General features: G+C 39.2%; 1 protein-coding gene across 6 annotated transcripts in view; it reads left to right on the top strand.

The window, feature by feature from the left end:
• LOC142985429 (uncharacterized) overlaps positions 1-19254 on the top strand; it is a 38434-nt gene that overhangs the window by 10475 nt on the left and 8705 nt on the right. Inside the window, exons 3-16 of one of the 6 annotated variants that reach the window (XM_076133593.1) lie at positions 56-163; positions 1207-1323; positions 2799-2912; positions 5208-5246; positions 6853-6903; positions 8585-8746; positions 10514-10602; positions 11589-11685; positions 11989-12066; positions 13832-13923; positions 15298-15397; positions 16133-16222; positions 18098-18239; positions 18658-18846. In XM_076133593.1, coding sequence (XP_075989708.1) covers positions 56-163; positions 1207-1323; positions 2799-2912; positions 5208-5246; positions 6853-6903; positions 8585-8746; positions 10514-10602; positions 11589-11685; positions 11989-12066; positions 13832-13923; positions 15298-15397; positions 16133-16222; positions 18098-18239; positions 18658-18846 — 1468 coding nt within the window. The remainder of the gene's footprint in view (positions 1-55; positions 164-1206; positions 1324-2798; positions 2913-5207; positions 5247-6852; positions 6904-8584; positions 8747-10513; positions 10603-11588; positions 11686-11988; positions 12067-13831; positions 13924-15297; positions 15398-16132; positions 16223-18097; positions 18240-18657; positions 18847-19254) is intronic. The other 5 variants (XM_076133596.1, XM_076133595.1, XM_076133597.1 and 2 more) reach the window with 5 other exon arrangements.

Here is a 19254-nt window from a genome sequence, read left to right on the forward strand (position 1 = left end):
AGCCACGAGATCCTCGAGTACTTCCTGCTAATTTCTTCATGTAATTTGTCCACAGTGCCTGGTGGTCTACCTCTGAGCGTGGACTACCGTTCGCCGGTGTCACACTTCGTCCCGCCAGAGTTATATGCCGCGAGGCATAATAAACATGACCAAAATACCACTGGTAAGTGCTTACGACAAACAAAACGATTTTATGGTTCCCTACAAAAATGGGTAAAACGGGACTCTAATACTAAGGCTCCGCTGTCTGTCTGTCTCCAAATTTCAGCTTTCTAGCCATCACGGTTTATGAGATACAGTCTTAAAAACCGTAATAGTTAAAAAGCTGAAATTGTCACAAATGATTTATTTCTGTTGCCGCTATAACAACAAATACTAAAAAAAATTAAGAGGAGTCCCCATACAATAAACGTGTTTTTTTCGTTCATTTTTGATACGAACTCGCGCTTAGCCGGTTTTTTTTAGAGACACTCCCGCACTAAGAATTGCTCTTGTGTCGCGGGGATTTACAAACATACAAACAACGGACACAAAGGACAAAAACATGAAACAACTATTTGTGGATCGCACAATTAGTTGTTCCTTGTGGGAATCGAACCAACGAAATTACTACCTCACACACAAATATTTGTTCCGTGTGGATATCGTACTAACGACCTGATTGACACACTGGTAGCGTGGCGACTACCATAACCACTGCGCCACGGAAGCCGTCATTTCACGTCTTTGCACACACGAACTCTTAGGTTCCCATTTTTTTTAGGACTACCCCCTTTTTTACTAGGAAAAAAAAGGTCCAGTATCCCCCTTTCCATAATAGTTATATTATACATACATGAAATCATGCCTGTTACACCCACGTTTCGCCATTAACAATGTTAGTCCCATGTAATAAGGGGCAAGACTATAGCCATATACCGGATTCCTGTATTCTGTTATATATTAGGTCGGGGAAAAAGTCTTTTCGCATTATAAAATGTATGAACTTGTAATAAAATCTCTTTGGCTTCAAAAATCACAAATGAGTACACGGTTCATTAGGTTTCTTTCAGTGAGCTCGTGAGGTATCCAAATATCGAGCTTTTTTGTATAGAGAAAAGATTTTATTACAAGTTCGTACATACTATAATGCGAAAAGACTTTCCCCCCGACCTAATATTAACATGCAAAGGTAAACTTAGACTAATGTTTGTATGTATGTACTAGCCGAATCGAGCGGTCCTCCCACCCCAATAAAACGGAAACGGGGTAGACCCAGAGTGGATAAAACAAGCCCTGAGTATTTAGCCAATGTTGCTGCGAGGAAACAGGCTAAAGAGATGGGTAAGTAGTAGATATAAGGTTTATCTTATGGTTAGCGGTAACCGCCAGTTTCTTTATCATAAGTATAACTATAAATTGAAAAAATCCCCAATTTTATAATTACATTTTTTATTTCATACTTTTCGTAGGTTGGTTAGGTTAAGCCATTCTAATTTTCCCACCACCAACTTTCTCAGCATACGAAGCTATTTGAGACCCCATCCGAGTTTTGCAGACATTCGGTTAATCTCCCCACTTTCACCCCCTACAACTTATTAGCGACAGACAGACACGTCAAACTTATAACACCTCTCTTTTAGCGTCGGGGGTTAAAAAGCAAAAGTATGGGGGTAAAGTACCAAGAATTGCTCTTATGTCGCGACGACTTTTACAAACATACAAACAACGTCCACAAAGTACAACCAGACCCGAAACAATGATTTGTGGATCGCACAAATAATTGTTCCGTGCGGCAATCGAACGCACGACCTCCCGACGCAATGGTAGCGGCGTGGCGACTTTGAACACTGCGCCACGGAGGCAGTCAATTTCTTAGCTTCAAGTAAAAGTCAATGGCTTTAGGGGTTACTTAGGTATGAAGAAACTGGCCTTTAGGGATGCAAACGATATGGTCTAGGAACATACATGTTATGACCCAAAGATATCGATGTATTAATGTTTTGACAGCTATAAGGATTTATTATAAGTATAAAAAGTAAAAAAGAAATAACCCATTAATGTCCCACTGCTGGGTAAGGCTCTCCTCCCAAACGAGGAAGAGGGATTAAGTCTTGATTCCACCACGCTGACCAATTGCGGGTTGGGGACTTTGCATACCTTCAAGAACTGTTCTAAAGAACTCTCAGGCATACCAGGTTGCATCACGATGTTTTCCTTCACCGTTGAGCAAATGATAATTAAGTTAAACAAGGTATACATCGATATTTTTTTAGACCTATGTTTGCTTCCCTAATTAATGGTTAATCTGTTGTCAAAGTTATTGAAGCGTCTGTCGTGAACTGTTGTTATGTTAAACAACAAGCGTGACTTGTATCACGGAGACGCTCAGCTCAAACACTGCACCTACATCCATGTAATGTACAAGTTAACACACTGATCGTTTACCGACCGCTGAGCGATAGGTACTAGTTAGTTGCGCTGTTTGGTAAACGATGGGTTAAGCAATCTTAGTGTGGACTTTACATAGATGCAGGTGCAGTGTTTGAGCTGAGCGTCTCCGTGATACAAGTCACGCTTGTTGTTTAACATAACAACAGTTCACCACAAACACTTACACTACTTTGACACTAGGTTGACCACTAACCATACGATAAATATAATTTATTTATTATCAATTTTCTTCTTAATAATATATGCTTGTAATTTGTATAAGTAATTGCGAATACAAAAAATATTTAAGCGAAATAATTGACTGTATATTTTTTTAGTACTATTTTTGTTTTTTACTTTATTTTTTTTATTTAATTTCTTCACAGCTGCAATGATGAATAATAGGACGCCGGAAAGTGGGGAGAAACGCAAAAGGGGGCGTCCACGCGTGGACAAAACGAGTCCAGAATATCTTGCTAGAAAGAAAGCTAGGGAACTAGGTGAGTGTGATAGAAAATACATTGGCACTAACATATTGGCGTGATTTGGGCACTTTTGGGCAATGGGCACTTTTTCTGGGCGTTTGGTAAATTTTGGACACATTTTCTGGGCGTTTGGTAAATTTTGGGCACATTTTCTGGGCATTGGGTAAATTAATTGACACTAATATTTGATTTTCGCTTGACGTTGTGCTTTTATTGCTTTACGAAATTGGTTTTTAACATTGGTTTAATGTCGTTTTTTGGGCAAGGAATTGTATATAATATTTTTAATTTACTGGGATTCTATATAAATAAAAATTAATTACTAAAACGTATGTACGCGCATAACTTTTGAACTACTAAACTAAATTGGATAATAATACTGTCGGGATAACATTTGTATGGGATCGATGGGATCTAAATTCTCAAGAGAATAGAATCAACGGGATAAATTTGTACTATACCCGGACTAGGTCGGGCTAGTCCACTAGTCAGTTAAAAACAAGAATAGGTTAATTTAATTTTTTTGTTTTTTATGTAGCAAAGCTTTTGTTTTAATTATTTATTATATTATTTTCTTATTATTTCTGTATATAATTGCTTAATTAGCCTTTACACACACACTCTATCGCGCATGAAACAACAATCGCGCGTGTAAGGGGAAAGGAAAGAGCACGCGCCGCGCTCATCTGTCCGCGCCCGCGAATCGCTCTCTCGGAGCGCGCTGCGCACCCGCGCGTAATACTGTACGATACTAAGAACGTGCGATACAGTGTGTGTGTAAAGGTGGCTAATATCGGATCAGCGTACTGTGTACCTCAATTGGCAACTGGCTGTACATTGAAGTTTTTCTTAAGCAATAGTGATTAATAAGTCACGTTGAAGCAGCAATGTAACGATAGCAACTATCGAATCGTACTCTAGTTGTCAATTGAGGTACACAATACGTTGAATTTAGTTACTAACTGTATGCGCTACTTTTCTTTGTGTGCCTAAAGGCCGAATGCAGAAATATGATTAAATTCAAAATATCGCTTATTTCTTTGTAAAAAGTACGTCAAATGGTCATATATATATTTTTTTTTCTGACTGCCTCTTTGGCGCGGTCGGTAGTGTATGTAACTACCACGCAAGATTTCTCAGGTTCAAATAACGGGGCGAGGAAATAAAGTCTTTTCTGAGTTTTCTGTTAAAAAAATCTAAGATTGCCCGTAGTTTGAAAGTTGTCATAGACCTCCGTGCCTCGGAGAGCACGTAAAGCCGTCGGTCCTGCGTCTGACCTCTCACTGGTCGTGTCTACCGTCTCACCTGACTATGAGAGTGAAGGAATAGAGAGTGTACCTGTGTATTGTACACACACTTGGACACTATAAACAAAGTCCTGCACAGTTGGTTTCAATAAATAAGTAAAATAAATAAATATTTTTGGACAACTCACGCACGGTCAACTGATTCCAAACTAAGCAGAGCTTGTACTGTAACCAAATAACTGATAAACATACTTATATACTTCTAAATACATACTTATATAGATACATCAACATCCAGGCTCAGAACAAATACTCGTGCTCATCACACAAATATTAATCCCGGGTGTGATTCGAACCCGCCACACGCTGCGCTACGGTTATTGCGGTGGTGACCACTTAAACCACTGCGCCAAACGTGCAGTTCAATGAAACTGGTACATCTATAACTAGCTGACCCGCGCAACTTCGCTTGCGTCACCTAAGAGAATGGGTCAAAATTTTCCCCGTTTCTGTAACATTTTTCGTTGCTACTCCGCTCCTAATAACCGTAGCGTGATGTTATATAGCCTATAGCTTTCCTCGATAAATGGGCTATCTAACACTGAAAGAATTTTTCAAATCGGACCAGTAGTTCCTGAGATTAGCGCGTTCAAACAAACAAACAAACAAACAAACAAACAAACTCTTCAGCTTTATAATATTAGTATAGATTAGTATAGACTAGCTGACCCGCGCAACTTCGCTTGCGTCACTTAAGATAATCATAATTTTCCCCGTTTCTGTAACATTTTTCGTTGCTACTCCGCTCCTAATAACCGTAGCGTGATGTTATATAGCCTATAGCCTTTCTCAAAAAATGGGCTATCTAACACTGAAAGAATTTTTCAAAACGGACCAGTAGTTCCTGAGATTAGCGCGTTCAAACAAACAAACAAACTCTTCAGCTTTATAATATTAGTATAGATTATCTGTCGTTTCTGCATTCGGCAAAACAAGTCAAAATGCTTACTTCTTCTTCTTCTGTTCGTCTAAATTATAATCTTATTTATTGCTGTCTTGGAAGCGGGGGGACTCGATCATCCTATATACGAATTCTCACGAGGTAAGTCTTAATAGCTGTTGTACAGTGATGCTCGATTTAGTAGGAATTTACTCGATCGAGTCGGAATATTTAGTATTTTCCCAGTTGTCCTCTCTAATACTGTAACCCCGGGGAGACAACTGGGAATACAAGTAGGAAAAAATACATATTTTTTATAATGAATATACCTGTTTTTTGTTTGATTACCGCTCAATCAAGTAGTGATGTTTATTTGATGTGTATGTTAAAGAAAGGTCAATTTGGGTAACATTGACAGTGGGAACTTAAACTAGTTTCGATTATTTTTTCATATGAAACCAACACAATTGATAAAGGTTTATTCTAGTTTTGTAAGCTTTTATCAATTGTGTTGGTTTCATATGAAAAAATAATCGAAACTAGTTCAAATTCCCACGTTCAATGTTACCTAAATGATTCAAAATTACCCAAGTTGACTGTAATTTTCTCAATATATTTGCCAAATCGAGTCGTGATTTTCATATTGCGTGCTCGATCGAGTAATACTATGATGGGAACTGTGTTGTTAGTATTGATATTCACATTCTTTTTACAATCAACGGATACAAAGTACAACCAGACCCGAAACAATTATTACTGGATCGCACAAATAGTTGTTCCGTGTGGGAATCGAACTCACGTCCTCCCGGTGCAATGGTAGCGGCGTGGCGACCGTAACGACTGCGCCACGGAGGCAGTCATTGATGTTTAATTGTGTTTAAATTAAACTAAAATCGAGTATTACTGTATTAAACTAAATAAAATAAATAAATGTAAACCAGCTTGGAGCTGCTGTTCCGCAATAAATATTAATTAATAGGGTAATGTGGTAGAATACCACTTTACCCTATTGTTATCTTAGGTTTGATTCCCGGGTCAGTCAAAGTAGTAGGTTTCTTTCTAAGGGTCGGCGCAAACGGGCCACCGACCACAGCCACTGGTGGCCAGCGACACCCACTTAACACGTTTTTCCATATATTTTGTATAGACACATCGCACACGTGTAGCCGGTGGCGGCCACTCGCTACAGAATACAAAATATATGGAAAAACGTGTTAAGTGGGTGTCGCTGGCCACCAGTGGCTGTGGTCGGTGGCCCTTTTGCGCCGACCCTAATTGGTCTTAAAGTTGTCTCTATAGTAGCCCGGAGTTCGGTGCCCGGTATATACTGCAATAGACTCGCCCCCTATTACATGGGACTAACATTGTTAATGGCGAAACGTGGGTGTATTTCACTTCCGCCTATATCTTCTGGTATAACAGCTTGTTATATATTAGGTCGGGGAAAAAGTCTTTTCGCATTATAGTATGTATGAACTTGTAATAAAATCTCTTTGGCTTCGAGAATCACAAATGAGTACACGGTTCATTAGGTTTCTTTCAGTGAGCTCGTGAGGTACCCAAATATCGAGCTTTTTTGTGTAGAGAAAAGATTTTATTACAAGTTCATACATACTATATTGCGAAAAGACTTTTTCCCCGACCTAATAATAACGTTTATTTATGTTTTTGTATTTAATATTCTGCCTACAGCTTGGGTATAAACTATAAATGGAGTGATGTTATAATATGTAGTTTTTTTAATAAAAATTGTTTTTGTTTTATATAGAGGCACTGGAGCGCAAAGCTAAGAGGGAATACAAGAGGCGCGCTACTGGAGGTCAGTATTCATACATACATACATAATTACATACAAACATACATACATACACTAACGTTATTACCGCCAATGTCTTATAAAAACGACTTCGGTTTTTCATTAATACGCCATAGTCCCCATAAATCCCCTGGTTTCCAGTCCATAAGCACCCCATCCCAATAGCCCAAGTAGTTTTTCCAGTTAGTTTTGCCATAGTTCCACACAGTCCGGTGATTGTCCTTGGGTGCATTTTATAGTGTAAACAGGGATAATCACCGGATTGTGACACCACACATTATTGAAAGATTAAAACCGTCTAAAAAGGGCCTCTTCGTGTTGGCTTCGGCCCCACGCACGCCTACCAAATGTCCGAGACTCTGTAGTCCCGAGATATGAAACAGAGGTACATAAAAATAAAGTGATAGCCGAGTGGTATAAGTTGGCACCTCCCACGCAAGTGGTCGACGGTTCGAACCCGAGGCAACACACCAATGACTTTTCCAAGTTATGTGTGTATTAGAAATAATTATCACTTGTTCCTACGGTGAAGGAAAACATCGTGATGTAACCTTGCATACCTAGAATTTATTTATTAAGGGCATTCAAAGTCCCCAACCCAGTTGGTCAGTGTGGTGGACTCAAAGCCTAACCCCTCCCTCTTTTGGGAGGAGACCCTTGCCCAGCAGTGGGACAGAAATGGGTTATAAAAAAATATCTATTGTCACATTTATTTGACGTTGGCGGTGATACTATTAATTAGTATGTATATGTTAACGTCTTAATTTTAATTAGTAAGTAAGAAATCACTAATAAACCATATTTAGTGTATTCACTAAATTTACTAAACACTGGTTTTCTAAGACTGAGGTAATGAATATTTAAAATATTTCTTCACAATTTTTTATTGCGTGTTCTAGTAAACCTAGGCGCGGTCATAACATAGATGGGTGACCACATGATGCTCATTTAGTACTTAAGTAAACCTTGGCGCGGTCATAACATAGATGGGTGATCGCATAATGCTATTTGACCTGAGCGTCTCTGTGCTTAGGAGGGCACGTAAAAAGTCGGTCCCGGTTGTTGTCAATTAAGATAACAGTCGTTAAGCCACGTCAAAGGCTTTGCTTGAACAACTTAGACATTAGGTTGACCACTAACCATACGATAAGAAGAAGAATTAAATTATTTATTACCTCAGTCCTTAATTGTATATCATTTAATTGCTAATCACCTAAGGTTGCAAGATTTAAAAAAAAATATTTCCTTTATATTTCTCGTGAAATTTTTCAAACTACCTTAAAATCTATACTATATTATGTTTTCTCTTCTTCATTTCGCTAAGGAGTGAAAGAAACAAAACTCTTTATAAGCCTTTTATAACTTCACTAGCTGACCCGCGCAACTTCGCTTGCGTCACATAACAGAGAATGGGTCATAATTATCCCCGTTTTTGTAACATTTTTCGTTGTTACTCCGCTCCTAATGGCCGTAGTGATGTTATATAGCCTAAAACCTTCCTCGATAAATGGTCCATCTAAAAAAAAATTTCAAATCGGACCAGTAATTCCTGAGATTAGCGCGTTCAAACAAACAAACAAACTCTTCAGCTTTATAATATTAGTATAGATAAGAGGGTTACATTTTACCAAAAAAATCTTGCAATCTTTTCAAACCAGCTTTACTAACAATCACCATATTATAGCACCGCCGCTAATGACGAACACACCAGTGTTGCCATCACGCAAAAAGTTGCCAGCCTCATCTAAAATTAGCCTCGTAAAAATGCGAAAGGTTGGCAACACTATGCGTAAAGATGACAGGCGCGGTCTTGTAAGAAGGACAACAAAGTTTTTAAAAAGAAAAGGTAAAAAAATAGTAATTGCATGTCTATGGTAGAAGGAATGATTTTTTTTATTATTGGTAGACTAGAAACGAGAAATTTGGGTCAAAATGGGGTTGATTTTGAAAAAAATACGCAATAATATATGTTAGTTGACTACCAGTCAAATCAGTTATGAAATAAATAAATATTTTTAGACAACTCACACACGGTCATTTGATTCCAAACTAAGCAGAGCTTGTACTGTAACCAAATAACTGAGAATCATACTTATATACTTTTAAATACATACTTATATAGATATATTAACAACCAGGCTCAGAACAGATACTCGTGCTGACAAATATTTGTCCCGGGTGGGATTTGAACCCACCACACGCGGCGTTACGGTTATTTAACCACTGCGCCAAACGTGCAGATATGTCAAAAACATTTTAGTATAGAAACACAATGACGTCACAGTTTCGTATTTTCGTTAGTATCAAATGAGTGTCTAATAAAATGTTTCAGTCTGTAGTAATTACAATTTCAACATTATTTACGAATAGTTCATTGAAATGTTACATGAGTTTTACATTTCTTAGAGGAAGCAAATTTTATTTTTGTAATTTTTTAAATATTATGAAACATATTTGCAGGCAATATAATTTGCTACAAATTATGGTTTCATAATTTTATTGTAAGACGCACAGTTTCCGAGATATAGCGATAAGTGTTTCCAACCCCTTTTTCAAGATGGCGGCCGGGGGACAGGAGTGGCGACCCCACAAACTTCAAGTTAAGCTTCTATTAACCCCTCCTACATGTTTCATAAATAAAATTGCGTCCTCTAGTAAACGCAATATTCGGCCCTCAAATTGTAACATTTCAATGGACTAGAAAGAAATTACATAGTCTGAGCATTTTAGATGAACCTTTTACGAGTACGAGTTTAATAATTTTTCGTTAACCCAGTCAACTACCCAATTAGTATATATTATTTTCGTTTACCTATGTATGTGAAAATGAATTTTTAGGTATATTATATAGGTATATTAAATAATAAAAGAATGCATGTATGTGTGTAGATTTTAATTGTAGCTAAGTTTATATAGGTAGATAAATTGGTTATTTTATTATATTATTAAATATTTCTTAATAAATATTTTATATGTTTTTAATGAATTATATATTTACAGAAATATATTTTGAAATAATTAAAATTTGTCGAGGTATGAAACATATGCATGTATGTGTATTTATATTTGAATGGTTTTCTAACAAAATTAATTACTTATAAGTAATAATTTATTGTAGTGAAAGAGTTAAGTAGGCACCTACTTTATTGTAATTTGATGTTTCTCAGGTTTTTGTAAGATAATTCCGATATAAAAAAAATACTTGCAATATTTATCATTACGACCTGGTAAGGGTTGCCGGAGTCCGATGGATGAGGGCGGCCCAGGACCGGTCCTATTGGCGCTCGATGGGGGAGGCCTTTGTCCAGCAGTGGACGATTCCCGGCTGAGATGATGATGATGATGATGATTAATCATTATAACATCTACCTGCATGTCAAATTTCAGCTCGATCCGTTCAGTGGTTTGTGCTGTGCGTTGACAGATCACTATCTCCCGGTTTCTGAGTACATTTAGCGGTAGTTTATCTATTCAATAGCGTTTTCTTTGTATGAATTTTAACGCTATTGAATAGATAAGCTTCCGCTAAACGTACCTCAGAAACCGGAGGTATGTCAGTCAGTCACCTTTAGTTATATATATTTAGATATAATAAAGTATATATTATTTCCAGATTCGGCCGCGTCTTCCTCCGCGGGCGAGACCACTCCACGGGTGAAGAGAAAATACACTAAAAGAGCACCTAGTGCTAAGAAAGATGCTGTAAGTATACCTTTATATAAGTAAAAATAGCAGCTGTATGCATGGAACCCCCCACCCCCTTCGTCGGAATTTCCAAAAAATCTTTCTTGGTGCTCCTCTACACTTCCTAAGGAGATCCGTAGCATGCTTTCGTAGCACAAATCAGTATCGCACATCCGTAGCACTGACCCTTTTGAACACATTCGTAGCACACATGCGCAGAACACTCCCGTAGCACATATTGTAGCACACATCCGTAGCTCACATCCGTAGAACACTCCCGTAGCTCACTTCCGTAGCACACATCCGTAGCTCACGTCCGTAGCACACATCCGTAGCGCGCATCCGTAGCTCACATCCGTAGCACACATCCGTAGCCCACATCCGTAGCCCACATGCGTAGCCCACATCCGTAGCCCACATCCGTAGCCCACATCCGTAGCACACATCCGTAGCACACATACGTAGCACACATTCGTAGCGTCTTTCGTAGGTCACTTTCGTAGCACACATAAGTAGCACACATAAGTAGCTCACATCCGTAGCACTCATCCGTAGCACTCATCCGTAGCACTCATCCGTAGCACACATCCGTAGCACACATCCGTAGTACACTCATCCGTAGCACACATCGGTAGAGCACTCCCGTAGCACTCATCCGTAGTACACTCATCCGTAGCACACATCGGTAGAGCACTCCCGTAGCACATATCGTAGCACACATCCGCTGCTCACATCCGTAGCACACATCCGTAGTACACTCATCCGTAGCACACATCGGTAGAGCACTCATCCGTAGCACACATCGGTAGAGCACTCCCATAGCACATTCCCGTAGCACACATGCGTAGCACACATGCGTAGCACACATCCGAAGCAAACATCCGTAGCACACATCCGTAGCACATAATAATAATATGGTATCCTAACCTTTAATTTTCAATCGCGTTTAAGACCCGTAGCATTATAATATTATGTGTACCAATATATTTGTATGTTTGCAACAGCCACAGACTCCTGAAGGTCGTGTGAAGGGCAAGCGAGGTAGACCGAGGAAGGTGGACCAGTTAGCTGCAAAGAACAACCAACAAACACAACAACCTAGTACGTATATCTATACTAATCTATACTAATATTATAAAGCTGAAGAGTTTGTTTGCGCGCTAATCCCGGGAACTACAGGTCCGATTTAAAAAAATCTTTCAGTATTAGAAAGTCCATTTGTTGAGGAAGGCTATAGGCTATATATCATCACGCTATTACCTATAAAAGCAGAGTACCAGTGAAAAATGTTACAAAAACGGGGAAAATTTTGATCCATTTACTCTTATGTGACGCAAGCGAAGTTGCGCGGTTCATTATATATGCTAGTAATTATTTATTTATGTATTTTTGTTATATTTTCAGAAATCCGTGTTCGAAGTAATCTTATGCCTGTGAATACGGAACCAATTACATTGGACAGCGATGATGAACCTGATTTGGGTGAGTTTTTGTATATAGATAGGTTTTATTCTAAGATATTTCTCAAGTAATTTTAGTTTTCCTTAGAAAGGGCATGTGGGTCAATTTTTATTAAAAAAAAATATACTTGTGAACAATTATTATTATATAATAGTGAACGATTATACCTATTTGAATTAATATTTTTGTTATAAAAGGTCTACAAATCGTGGAACACCATTTTAGGTACAGCAGTTTTTATAACATTTGACAATTAGAAAGCTAAATTACTTTTATTTATTTTGTCCGTCTAGTCCTCACCAATCTCGAGAACAGCTAAACCGATATAGTTTATAAAGATTATTAGGTGATTCATGGACTACCTCTATAATATTATGTGAACCAGGCAATTGTAAAAAAATATGGGTTGGTGACTACGGAAGTGTGCTACGGATGTGTGCTACGGATGTGTGCTACGGATGATGGCTACGGATGTGTGCTACGGATGAGTGTTACTGATGAGTGCTACGGATGAGTGCTACGGATGAGGGATATGGATGAGTGCCACGAATGTGTGCTACGGATGAGGGCTGCAGATGTGTGCTACGGATGTGTGCTACGAATGAGAGACACTGATGTGTGCTACGGATGTGTGCTACGGATGAGTGCTACGGATGAGTGCTACGGATGAGTGCTACGGATGAGTGCTACGGATGAGGGCTGCAGATGTGTGCTACGGATGTGTGCTACGAATGAGAGACACTGATGTGTGCTACGGATGTGTGCTACGGATGAGTGCTACGGATGAGTGCTACGGATGAGTGCTACGGATGAGGGCTGCAGATGTGTGCTACGGATGTGTGCTACGAATGAGAGACACTGATGTGTGCTACGGATGTGTGCTACGGATGAGTGCTACGGATGAGTGCTACGGATGAGTGCTACGGATGAGAGCTACGGATGAGTGCTACGGATGAGTGCTACGGATGAGTGCTACGGATGAGTGCTACGGATGAGTGTTACTGATGAGTGCTACGGATGAGTGTTACTGATGAGTGCTACGGATGAGTGCAGCCGATGTGTGCTACGGATGCGTGCTACGGATGAGTGCTACGGATGAGTGCTACGGATAAGTGCCACGGATGAGGGCTTCGGATGAGGGCTTCGGATGAGGGCTACGGATGAGGGCTACGGATGAGTGCTACGGATAAGTGCCACGGATGAGGGCTTCGGATGAGGGCTTCGGATGAGGGCTTCGGATGAGGGCTACGGATGAGGGCTACGGATGAGTGCTACGGATAAGTGCCACGGATGAGGGCATCGGATGAGGGCTTCGGATGAGGGCTACGGATGAGGGCTACGGATGAGTGCTACGGATAAGTGCCACGGATGAGGGCTTCGGATGAGGGCTTCGGATGAGGGCTACGGATGAGGGCTACGGATGACGGCTACGGATGAGTGTTACTGATGAGTGCTATTGATATGTGTTTGGTTTCCTATTCTTTCTTCTACACATTATTTCCGCTACAGCGTAATTGAATCATTCAACAGAAAATTATTAAACTTGTACTCGTAAAAGATTTATTCAAAATGCTCAGGCTATGTCAATAATTTACTTAAGTTGAAAACTCGTGAACGGCTGGACCGATTTAGCTAATTTTGGTCTTGAATTATTTGTGGAAGTCAAGAGAAGGTGTAAAATGTGAATAAATTTGAAAATGCGCGGTATTAAACCAAAACAAGAAAGCGTGAGCGCAGCTGCGCGGGTCAGCTAGTTAGTATTAATAATACATTTTTGTTTATACAGGATCTCCAAGCCAGGCATCGGACTCACTGAGCTTGGATGAGAATCTCCGAGCATTGAGACATATACATGAAAAATACGCTAATATTGACAAGGTAAGATAGATCCCACTGCTGGGCAAGGGTCTCCTCCCGGAATGAGGGAGGAGTTAGGCCTTGAGTCCACTACGCTAGGCAAGTTGGGTTGCCTTCAAGAACTGTTAAAACAATTCTTAGTTTTTCAACCTTACATAGGTTGTTAATTTAACTCAATACTGTCCCACTGCTGGGCAAGGGCCTACTCCCGGAATGAAGGAGGAGGTAGACCTTGAGTCCACAACGTTAGGCAAGTTGGGTTGCCTTCAAGAACTGTTAAAACTATTTTTAGTTGAGTAAGGCTGTCAATTTAACTCATTAATGTCCTACTGCTGGGCTAGGGTCTCCTCCCATAATGAGGGAGGTGTTAGGCATTAAGTCCATGTAACTGGCTAATTGTCACTTTGCATCCCTTCAAAGACTGTTTCGAAATCAAATCATCTATTCATTTATGTCAAATGCTGACACTTATGATAGTCAATGATACAGAGAGTGAATTTACCGCCCGTTCGGAAGGTAGGGCCAATGAGAAGAGTTGCCAACAAACTCCTGGACATTCTTTTTAATCGCCAACTGGTTTTAACAATATTTATGTTAGGTATAAATCATTGATGATGTAAGGAGCTGCTACCAACACTACCGAACACACTTTGATCATAACATAAATTAAATCAATATAAGGTAGCATCACGATGTTTTCTTTCACTGTTAGAACAAGTGATCGTAAATCTAGATCTATAATGGTTGTCCCAAATTGAGGGGGAGGTTAGGCCTCGAGGCCTACTCGTACTCGGTCCTGTATAACAACATGTATGTATGTGAATGAAGCAAGGGAAGTTTGTAAGGATCGTACCAAGTGTCGTTCTTTGGTCTCTGCCTACCTCTATGGATAGAATGCGTGATATTATGTATGTATTATTAACAAACAGAAGTGGAATATATTAAAAAACCACAGACAATACATTATATTAATGTCTTAAACAACACATAATTTAATTAGGAAAATATAATTAATTTCAAAGTTTTATTAATTGAAAAGATATATCATGATAATCTAAATAACTACAAAATTAGGACAACACACCCGTAATAAACTATTTGTGACACAAATATTTCTTTCGTGTGGGAATCGAACCCGACACACTGGTCACGGCGACCACTTTAACCACTGCACTACGGAGGCCGTCAAACAGTGTGTTCCTCTAACAGTATGTATGTTATAATATTATGTTCACCCGACGTTTCGATCGCATTACAACGACCGTGGTCACGAGTGAACATATAAGGTATTCTAACCTCTAATTTTCAATCGCGATTAAGACCCGTTACATTATAATATTATGTGTACAAGTCGCGACAGTCTAAAATCGTTAAGTATGTATGTTATTCCTACAGGATGATCTATACGAAGCACACTTGCTAGCGGCTAACTTCAAGAAGCCGCCGTTGGACGCGCCGCGAGGAGATATCGACGCGTTATCGGTTAGGAGCGAAGGTAAGGACATTAACATGTATGTGAATATATTTATATTGATTTAGATGTTTTTGAGATAACAACTTACCTACAAACAAAATTCCTGGCCGATTACGGCTTTGGCGGTCAGTTTCATTGAAATATGGCTGGAACTGTGTTTATAGTGTCCAAGTGTGTGTACAATACACAGGTACACTCTCTATTACATCACTCTCATAGTCCGGTGAGACGGTAGACACGATGTTTGAGTCAGGCACAGGACCGACGGCGACACGTGCTCTGCGAAGCACGGAGGTCTACGACATCAACTTCCTAACTCCGGGCAATCTCTGAAAAATTCTTAACAGAAAATCTCAGAGAAGACGGTTTGCCCCGACCCAGGATTCGAACCCGAGATATATCTACAAAAAAACGATGTCTAATGAATTTCTTCAGTGATTCCCGGATTTAGTAAGCTGAGGTCGTAGACCCGTCGGTCCTGCGCCTGACCTCTCACTGGTCGTGTCTACCGTCTCACCGGACTATGAGAGTGAAGTAATAGAGAGTGTACCTGTGTATTGTACACACACTTGGACACTATAATCAATCGACAATCTGGCCGGTTTCAATGAAATTGGAAAGGAGGATGATGACCGCCACGGTCGGCAATATTCTTGAAGGTTTTTTGAAGCCAAAGAGATTTTATTACAAGTTCATACATACTATAATGCGAAAAGACTGTTTCCCCGACCTAATATTATACTCTCTTGTTCACAGATGGTTCGTCGGTTAAAGAGATAGACACTCGTGTGGAGAAACTGGAAGACAGCTCCAATTCAGATTCTGACAGCAGTAGTTCCGGATCTGGTGAGTTTTATATACCTCAATATATTACTAGCTGTTGCCCCCGACTTCGTCCGTGTTTGTGACTTAGGACAGAATCTACAAACACACTTTTGTAGTACTTGGCTAGTTTATTTATCTAAATTTATCTATACTATAATATTATAAACCTGAAGAATTTGTTTTTTTGCACGCGCTTATCTCAGAAACTACTTCGGCGAATATAAAAATGCCATCAAAAACATTCTGTAAAAACCTCAAGTCTCGCCGTAAAAAGTTGTGAGATCTATATAATACCAAGTCGATTAATCTATTTAGTCTCTACTTAAAGGACCTTCTGTCTTAAGTTATTACGTATGTTATTATCTTGCCAATTTAAAAAAAATACCTTTAAAACAAATAGACCGACCTGGCCATCGCATGATTTGATTATTAGTATGTATCACACTACACAGCACGACAAGAAGTTAATGCTCCTGAAATGTTAATGGCGAATTTGTGTTTTCTTGCGATGACCAAGTCGATCTATTTGTTTTAAAGGTATTTTTTTTAAATTGGCAAGATAATAACATACGTAATAACTTAAGACAGAAGGTCCTTTAAGTAGAGACTAAATAGATTAATCGACTTGGTATTATATAGATCTCACAACTTTTTACGGCGAGACTTGAGGTTTTTACAGAATGTTTTTGATGGCATCTCACTTCTTTTTGTAGAGCGAACATAAGTCCAATTCGTATGGAAAGACGTTTTTTTTTCATAATTCAACATATTTTCCTATGGGAATGTTGTTCAGTTTCATGGGCTAAACACCCTTACCCACCCTATACCCCCTCCCGTTATGCCTCATATAGTAGGTACCTGTTTACACCTATTTATTTTATTTTCTACAGTAATAATAATTCATTAACTGCAAATGTAACCTTGTAATTTTATACATTTATATGGGATTACAAAGTTATTGTTGCAGTTGGTGTATTTAGAAAACTGGACCGAAATTAGAAAATATTAAATTTTTCCCATGATTAAGACACTAATCCCTATTTGTATTCAAAATTTTAAGCTTCTAAGTCTGCTAGAAGTACCTTAGACTTTTGATGATCGGTGAGTCAGTGAGTCAGTGAGTCAGTGAGTCAGTGAATCAGTGAATCAGTGAGTGACAAAATTCAAAATTTTAACAAGTTGTAATTTTTAAACCACTGGTTCAAATTGACTGAAATTTTAAATATACCGTGTTTATACAATGACTGATTAGTTGCTGAAAATCCAGGCTTCTTGTTTTATCCACAACGAAATTATAGGGGTGTCAAAAATAGCCCGAATTGCTTCGAGAAAAGGATGTTATTACGGCCGTGCCGCTTTTTTTTGCTCGACTTGCGGGGGCACTTCCGTGCCCCCAGATCTTTTACTGTTGGATAGCCTATTTATTAAGGAAGGTTATAGGCTATATATAGTCCCATAACCCGCGCAACTTCGCTTGCGTCACATAAGAGAGAATGGGTTATAATTTTCCCCGTTTTTGTAACGTTTTTCACTGGTACTCTGCTTCTATTGGTCGTAGCGTGATGATATATAGTCTATAGCCTTCCTCGATAAATGGGCTATCGAACACTGAAATAATTTTTCATATTGGACCAGTAGTTCCTGAAATTAGCGCGTTGAAACAAACAAACTCTTCAGCTTTATAATATTAGTATTGATATTTAGTCGTATGTATTAATATTAGGTCAGGGAAAAAGTCTTTTCGCATCAAAACCGAAATCTCTATGGCTTCAAGAATCACAAATGAGTACACGGTTTATTAGGACTTTTCCCCGACCTAATATATTTATATTTTTTTATATTTGTAAGAAGTTTGAATTTGAAGTGACTTATATATTTTTTGTCTCTGTCCCACAGGCAGTTCGTCATCATCATCAGACTCGTCATCCTCGGACAGTTCCTCGTCATCAGACTCCTCGGACAGTGACTCCGAGGACGAACAGAAACATAAGACTGAGAGTGAAGCGCCCGCAAATAATACCACTTCGATTGATGATAGGTAAGAGAAATAACTGTCTAGCCTTCCTTCCAACTATGTTGGAGTCGGCTTCCAGTCTCACCGGATGCAGCTGAATATCAGTATTTTACATGCAGCGACTGTCTATCTGACCTCCACAACACAGTTACTTGAGTTATAACACGATACTAAGACTGGTTGTCAGACTTTCAAGCTTCTGACTACTGTTAACGACTGTCAAAGATCTTGGAAATTGACAGCCTCGGACCCACAGTTTAACGTGCCTTCCGAAACACGGAGGAACTTGACATGTATGAGACGGTCACCCATCCACAGAAAAACCTCGCCAGTAGTGGCTTAACCTCAGAGATCGATCCGCGCGGCTGTTGTTACCTAAGCCACGAGCTTCTTAATTTTAAACCTATAGACTAAAAATAAAATAAATTAACTTTTTTCCCAGATCATTCGGCGCCTGGTCCCATTCCGGCGCCGCATCCGACTCGGGTTCGGATTCGGACCCGGAGCGCGCCGCCGACCCGACACTGCCGACTTCACACGACGAGATCAGCGAGTCTGAAAACGAGTCGGCTGACAAAAGCTTCCAATGTCATATATGTAGCAAGTGGTATTCTACTAGAGTGACGCTCAAGTAAGTAAATATATACTAATATTACTATATACTAAGTATACTATTATACTATATACTATAATATTATAAATGCGAAAGTAACTCTGTCTGTCTGTCACTCAATCACGCCTAAACTACTGAACCTACCTAATCAATTTATATGATATTATATTTGGTATAAATATATTTTGATAACCGAGAAAGGATGTACACTACTTTTTACCCCGGGAAAATGACGCATTCCCAAAGGAAAATGGCGGACGAAGTCGCGGGTAAACAGCTTGTAGTATATACATATAGTATACTGGCTTTTGCCCAATATTTCGTCCTCGTGGAAATGTTTCCCGTAGTAAAAAGTATCCAATTCGTGAATCAACGTTAATTTCAATTCAATCAGTCGAAAATTTAAGAAGATTTTTTAAAAACGTT

This window comes from Anticarsia gemmatalis, chromosome 30 (genome assembly GCF_050436995.1).
Source record: "Anticarsia gemmatalis isolate Benzon Research Colony breed Stoneville strain chromosome 30, ilAntGemm2 primary, whole genome shotgun sequence".
NCBI lineage: Eukaryota > Metazoa > Arthropoda > Insecta > Lepidoptera > Erebidae > Anticarsia > Anticarsia gemmatalis.